We start from the raw sequence: 7201 nt of genomic DNA on the forward strand, positions 1-7201 counted from the left end.
TGTTCAGAGTAGTTTATTGCATGACAAAACAATTGCAACTACTTGTCCTGAGTAGTTTCATTCATTAGTCTATCAATCGATACCATTCTGTAAATTTAGATTTTTCTTTCTGGGCATTTGCAAAGAGCAATACATTTAGCATTATGTGTTTTTAATGGCTTTAGTGAAGAAAAGGCAAAGAAGATTATAGTAGGACCTGGTGTGAAGGCTGGGGGCGACGACACTTTAAGAACAGAAGAAAGCAGCAAACAATGTCTTCCTCCGCTGTCACGTGACGAGCCTCAGATGTAGCTAGCACAGCCCGTCTCTGTGCATAGCCTCTGAACACTGAGTCCTGAGACAAGGCCATTTGGTTTGATATGTCAGCGCACGTCTAAAACCAGCAACACAGCTGCAACCTCTGGTGACAACGACACCCGCTTATGTTGCCTCATGGCTTAAACGGTGTCCGCTTTTATCATACAATGGTGTTCGCCACATGCTGAATGATTTACAAGCTTGCATACAGGATAAGTAGTGGGTGTAGAGGTGCACACTACAAAGCCTTACAGGCTATGAGAGGTATGTGTTTTTCCTGTTTTATTCACTAGCTAGCCGACATGGTACTAATCTGTACACTTGTTGCCTTTCATACAAAGAAAAGGGAACAGAAAAATACAGCCAGCTAAAAACATTCTCCATTTCCAAGTTCCTAACCGGTTCCCTTTGCACCTTTAGCATAAGATCCACAGACGATCCCTGGTAACACCCTTCCCCCATCACTGACAGCACTTTTCCACCAAACTAACTCTGGTTCTTGAATCGGTTCCATTCAGGATTCTTGAAACCTTGGTGCTAGCAAACTAGTCTGCGTTTCCATCACATTCGACAGAAACGTTATCAAGGATGTGTCAGCAACGGAGGGCGTCTCACAACAGAAGTCAACAGCAGGGGCAAGTTGGCGGATCACATTAATTACCTGCAACTTTTGTTCTATCTAAGAAACAACAATCCTAATAATAATGACTAGTGATGATAAGACGATTTCACACTTGACTTCAATCTGTAGAATAGAATACTGCCACTGCTGTCATCATGGTTCACACTTCAGGTCAACAGAAAAAATCAAAATGCTCCGAACGGAACCTGTTCCATGTGGCAGGGAAGGCGGTAGTGCAAGAATGGAAAAGCAACAGGTTGGTACGGTTTGGTCAAATGGGCCTGGAGGCTGCGTCTGCATTCTGACAACAAAGTAGGCTTAACAAAAGGTACTGTCCATCAAAAGTAGACGTCTTACAACAGTGGGAAGTACTTCTTCTTGGCCACTTAGAAGCCTCTGAAGCAAGCTGTGAACAAAACCTTGACCAGCGTGTGACCGGCAGTAAGAAGCTTCCAATAGAGTCCGTATGATTGAGTATTTCCTTCAGATTCTAGATGCATAAGCATGTGATTAGGGTATTTCCCAATGTTGTTCTTCAGTAGTACAAACACTTTTTACCACTAATCCTTTTTTTTATTTTTTAAATCAAGTGCATCATTTCAATGCATGTTTTCATGTTCAGCATAATCAAGGCTTATGGAGTTTTTGACCGCTGACAGCAGCAAACAGGCTTTTATGAGCAGTGATGTAAATGCTCTGCAAGCATGGGAATGCTGCTGACACTTGATTCCACTGATTGACACCTGTTGGTGTTAACATGCAATACATATTGTTTTTTGAAGGGAATGCATTCAACATGTGTTTTGATGAGAAACACTGAATGTAAACGTGTGTTGGTTTACAGCGGGCCCCCTCAATGGGATGGATCAAACCAAATAGATTGGATTAGATTATAATGTGTTGTGATATATGTCTGCATAAAGAAGTTCAATTCTGCTCTCCCATCATATCACAGCGAAGCTCTTTTGTATAGAAAGATTTTTCTATGGCATCTCCCTCCATGCTTTCTGTTGTGAAAATAAGTGAATTGAACCTTAAAGTGGTGCTTAATGAAAAAGGAAAACTGAATTAGAATCAGATTTTTGGCCCCTTGTTGAAGTTCATTTCAGTTCATCCATGGACCAACGATAAACTTTGGCAGACCAAAACAACAACCGACTGTAAATACTACCTCAGAACCATTCAAAGTCCTTTATAAAGTGAAGCATAGGCTTTGGGGGAAAAAAGTATCCTCTTCTTATGGACAAATTAATCTGTGTTTGTGTTGATTGTGAAGCCATTTGGTGAGATCCATTCCTCCGTTCTAGACCTCCACACTTTCAATCCCCTCTGGCTTGTGCAGCCTCAGGCTGAAGTTGTCACCCTCTTTCCTTCCATTTTTCTCACTCAGCAGCTGCTGCACCCCCAGTTCCTGGTCCCATCTCCCCCGGCATCCCTCCCCCCACTCAGGTTGATGGTACCCACTGAGCCCCCGGGTGGCTGGCTCAAAACCAGAGGCTTTTGAGACTTCAGCTTGTGGGCCACCGTCATGAAAATAGCCTCAACGTGGTCACTGTTTCCTCCACCATAGGTTCCGTCTCCCTGGCTGTTTGGGTTCTTTGCAGACGTCTCAAACAGGGGCATGGAATGGGAGTCGGCGAACTGTTGCGCCACGTCTGTCCCCACTTGAACGGAGTCTTGAAGGTCGCACTTGTTTCCAACTAGGATTCTGGGTACCTCGGTGCCCAGCGCGTGCTGCTTACACTCCTCAATCCATGCTGGGAGGCTGCGGAAGCTGGCAGCGTTGGTCACATCATAGACAAAGACAACAGCATGCACGTTGCGGTAATAGTGCTGCACCATGGACTTCCTGAAGCGTTCCTGACCTGCAGTGTCCCACAGCTGGATCTGTGGGGGGACAATTTGGAAATGCATCAGCAGTTATGGATCAAATCCTATTTGTAGGGATGCATCAATACTTCCTTTACCACCCTGACACCGGTTCCTGGGCTTAGGGTATTGTTTGATACCGAGAACCGATCCTATTCCTTTCCTAACTTTGTGAAGTAGACTGTAACAAATGAATAAATGGATATAAATGTACTGAATTATTAAATATGAAAACAATAAATCGCACACCAGCAAATATTTAAAACTGCAGCAACAAATGAGTGAAAACTTCAACAGGAATTACGATTCAAGTATGCAAAGTATATAAGATAGAATTGAACTGAATAGATCAGCCTCATTATCCAATCCAGCATTTTGAATCAGTATCAACCCGACATCCCTAAATATAGAACCAACAAGCACTTCATTCCAATAACATAGCCCGATGATCTTCTGTTCCTCGGAGCCATGGAGCTCCATTGTTGTCCAGAAACTATTAAAACCACATTGTTAGTTTTGGTCTTTTTCATGAGATATGTTGACAATAAGAAAAGTCTAGAAAAACGAACTAAGAAAACTTTGCACCAAACCCCACACAACAATGTGGACATTTAAATGCAATTTAAATGTCTAAAATTGACAATATCTCAAGCTTGCAGTTGACTTTATCTATTCATTTTTTGATGCAAGTCTCCCAACCGTTTGGAAGGGCAGCACTCTAAGTCACCGTTTACATGTTGACCAATAGGAGGGGGACATGTTGTGTTTACGTTGGGCTGTCCATCCCTGCTCTCCCTCTAACAGAACCAATGAGCTCTATATCACCCACAGCCACACAATCTCAATCTCTACTTATAATTCTATTGTTTCAGTGCACACCTTGATCTTCTCGCAGTCAAACTCGACCAGCCTCTCCCTGAAGTCCACTCCGATCGTGGCCTCGGTCTTCTCGGGGAACTTCCCCGCACAGAAGCGGTAGGTGAGGCAGGTCTTTCCGACACCCGAGTCCCCGATCACGATGATCTTGAAGATGCGGGTCCTCGGCGGCGGAAGGGTCGAGCTCGTCAGAGAGCCGGAAAAATCAAGCGACGAGCCGCTCTCCGCCATATCAGACCGAGCGGCTGGATGATCGGCAGGTAAAGCCGTGTTTTACAGCTGCCGCCGCTGAGTGGCAAGGGAGCGTCGATGAAAAGCTTCCACGACTGCAGCTCTTTGACACAATTCAAAGGTACACGCGAGTAATCCTCAACATTTAAATAGTGTCAATATACTTACAGCATATTTATTCTACAGTAAACAAGCGCCTCCCTGTGAAGGCACGTAGACGTGTTTTCTCTCGCGAGATAAATATATGTAACGCTAGGCTCGTTCGAGATGAGCAGGAAAGTAGACGAGAGCAGCGCTGGACAGGAATACACAGGAAGTCAAATAAACAGTTACTTCCTGTTAGATCCGATCTGTAGGCTACTTGTAGTTTACAGACTTCAATCGGATTTATTCATGTGTGTTTGTAAATATATATTTATACGGGAATGTGCTTGTATCTGCATGGTCTGTGAAACACTTTGCTGCTCGTTTTGATGTGTTACATTAATGAGATGTATTATGATCAATCACACAATATGTTTTTAGATTGAACCTGAGTCTGAAAAATCTGATTATCTACAAAACGTGGTGAGTGTTGTCAAATTTAAGAGCCAATCAGCTCTTTGATCAGGCGACAGCCAGCCGTTTCCCATCATGCCCTGGGTCATCCGGGGTACATCCCAAGTCTCTTATTTGTCATTTCCTCGCTCCTCGATCCTCGCTCGAACCGGAAGTTGTTCTGCGCCGCCATATTGACGGCCGTCCCAAAGCTCTTATTTCTGCTCTGAGGAGCGAGGAGGGAGGAGGGATCTCTGAGGAGCCATGAGCGAGGACCCACGAGAGCAGCCTTCCAGGAAGTGTTTTAACGGCCGACACGCCCCCTCATTGTTCATCAGTTATGTGATTGGACGCTGCAGCCGATCGGACTGATGAGATTTTTTTAAACATGTAAACAGTGAAGACAGATCGCAGATTAAACTCAAGTTTTATATTTGATTCGTTTTCTGATTCACATTCTGGTTTAAATATATGTTCATTGTAGTCTGAACAACAAAAGGACCACAAACAACTTTCTTCATTTATTTGTGTTTTCATGATCTGATATTTCCCTCAATAACTTTTATTATGGAAACAATTAAAGTCAGAGAGAGCTGGAGAGACGAAACATATTAAATATAATATGTATATAGAGCTGGAGAGACGAAACACATTTTACATAATTTATAATTATTTCATTCAGTCACGTGAGGCTGATCATTCCTGAGTGTCTGATTTGATGAGTTTTATAATTCAAGAGAAACCATAATCATATTCTGGGTTATTTAATAATGACGTCACAATCACAATTTCAAAACGTACAGACGCAAATAATTAATAAATAAGACGAACGCATTCTGCAGGTAGAAATCGATCCTGCGCTTATAAACAGAACCATTTGTTAAAGAACAAATGGTCGTCGCTCGGTATGTAATGGTCAAGTGGAGTTGCGTCATTAAATCTTCATGTTCCCTCACTTTTGCCTAATTTCGAGTCCAGTTATAAAATTCCATATCATCATATTGTAGGAGCGTGGAAACAAAACGAGGAGGCGAGTATTCCCTTTGGCTGCACCTTGTGGCCGTTTATTTCCATCCATACACACATCCCATTCATTCACTTCCTGCTACCTTTTAACCCCCTTGTCACCCGGGTTACGCCCCTTCTCTTAAAGGGGCCCCGTGAATTCGGTCCCTTCAGTCCCCTACATGCGTCCCCCCAGAATTCACCAACTCTAGAGATTAGCCCCCTAATGTCTCGGGGCCCGAATCAACCGACCAGCCCGACTCCGTGTCTCTGGGGCCGGAGGTAGGACCACTGTCGAAGGGACCCTCCGGGTCTCGGTGTGGTGTGGTGGGAGGGCACGAGGCCGCCCCCGCCGTGGGGGTTCAGCCAACCTTACCGGCTGGTCCAGGTCCAGATGAGCCGGTTTCAGACGGTCAACCGACACGTATTCCAGCCTGCCGCCCATGTCAACCTTGCAGGTCTTGTCCCCGGTCTCTAGAACCCGAAACGGCCCAACGTAGGGGGGTTGAAAGGGTCCACGGTGGCCATCCTGGCGAACGAACACGTACTCCGCCGACCTGAGGCTGGACGGGACGTACGACTGTGGAAAGCCGTGCTGCGACGTGGGCACCGGTTTGAACAGCCTGGCTTTTTCCAGGAGTGTTTCCCGCTGCTGGGTCGCAGACCAAGGGTCTGTGACTTTGGGGATGAACTCCCCCGGGACCCGCAGCGGCTGTCCATAAACTAGCTCCGCCGATGATGCTTGCAGATCGTCCTTAGGGGCTGTCCTAAGCCCCAACATGACCCACGGAAGCCTGTCCACCCAACCGCTGTCTGTGAGGCTGGCCCGGAGGGCAGCTTTCATCGAGCGGTGGAACCGCTCGCATAATCCATTAGCCTGCGGGTGGTAGGCAGTAGTGCGATGGAGCTTCACCCCTAGGCTCCCTGCAACTGCATTCCAGAGCTCTGAAGTAAACTGTGGGCCTCGGTCCGAGGAAACGTCAGCTGGGGCTCCAAACCTGGCGACCCAAGTCTGAATAAAAGCCCGAGCCACCTCATCTGCCGTTGTTGATGCCAACGGAACAGCTTCTGGCCAGCGAGTGGTTCGGTCTACCATCGTGAGGAGATGTGTGAACCCCCGGGATGGGGGCAACGGTCCTACCAAGTCCACATTCACGTGATCGAACCTTCTTTCCGGAACCGAGAACTGTGCTAACGGGGCCTTGATGTGACGGTGCACCTTGGAGCGCTGGCACACCACACAAGTCCCGGCCCACTTTCGTACATCCTTCCTCAGCCCGTGCCAGACGAACTTCGCTGCCACCAGCTTCTGAGACGCCCTCTTGCCCGGGTGTGACAGGCCATGGATCGCCTTGAAAACCTGTTGCCTCCACTCGTCGGGAACAACTGGTCGTGGCTGGCCTGTGGAGACGTCACACAACAGCGTAGTGCCAGTTTCGCCAAACGGGACCTCCTCCAACCGTAGTCCAGTCTCTGCTGTCCTCAAGTCCTGCACGCCCTGGTCTGTAACTTGATCCCCAGCCATCTTGTTGTAGTCCAATCCTAACTGGACAGCCCCGGTGACGGCCCTGGAGAGACAGTCTGCGACCAGATTTTCCTTGCCAGCTACATGCTGTAGATCCGTAGTAAACTCCGATATGAAGGAGAGCTGGCGCTGCTGGCGTGCGGACCAAGGTTCGGCGCTCTTACCCATGGCAAACGTCAGTGGCTTGTGATCCACAAACGCGGTGAACGGCCGAGCCTCCAGCAGGAACCGGAAATGCC

General features: G+C 47.0%; 1 protein-coding gene across 1 annotated transcript; it reads right to left on the bottom strand.

Annotated features, from left to right (window-relative positions):
- Positions 1-2: 2 nt before the first annotated feature.
- Positions 3-4111, bottom strand: rab33ba (RAB33B, member RAS oncogene family a). Its single transcript, XM_079167598.1, has 2 exons — positions 3668-4111; positions 3-2806 (listed from the first exon to the last, which is right to left on the bottom strand). The coding sequence occupies exons 1-2, from the start codon at positions 3893-3895 to the stop codon at positions 2306-2308; spliced, it is 729 nt and encodes a 242-aa protein (XP_079023724.1). The 5' UTR covers positions 3896-4111; the 3' UTR covers positions 3-2305.
- Between the last annotated feature and the right edge of the window lie 3090 nt (positions 4112-7201).

Source organism: Pholis gunnellus, assembly GCF_910591455.1.
Source record: "Pholis gunnellus genome assembly, chromosome: 10".
NCBI classification, from domain to species: Eukaryota; Metazoa; Chordata; class Actinopteri; order Perciformes; family Pholidae; genus Pholis; species Pholis gunnellus.

Bases quoted from the DNA above. Each gene is read 5' to 3' on its own strand.
- rab33ba (XM_079167598.1), bottom strand. From the start codon at position 3,895: ATGGCGGAGAGCGGCTCGTCGCTTGATTTTTCCGGCTCTCTGACGAGC. The intron at 2,807-3,667 runs GTGTGCACTGAA...GTCCCCCCACAG, and splicing joins TTGACTGCGAGAAGATCAAG to ATCCAGCTGTGGGACACTGC.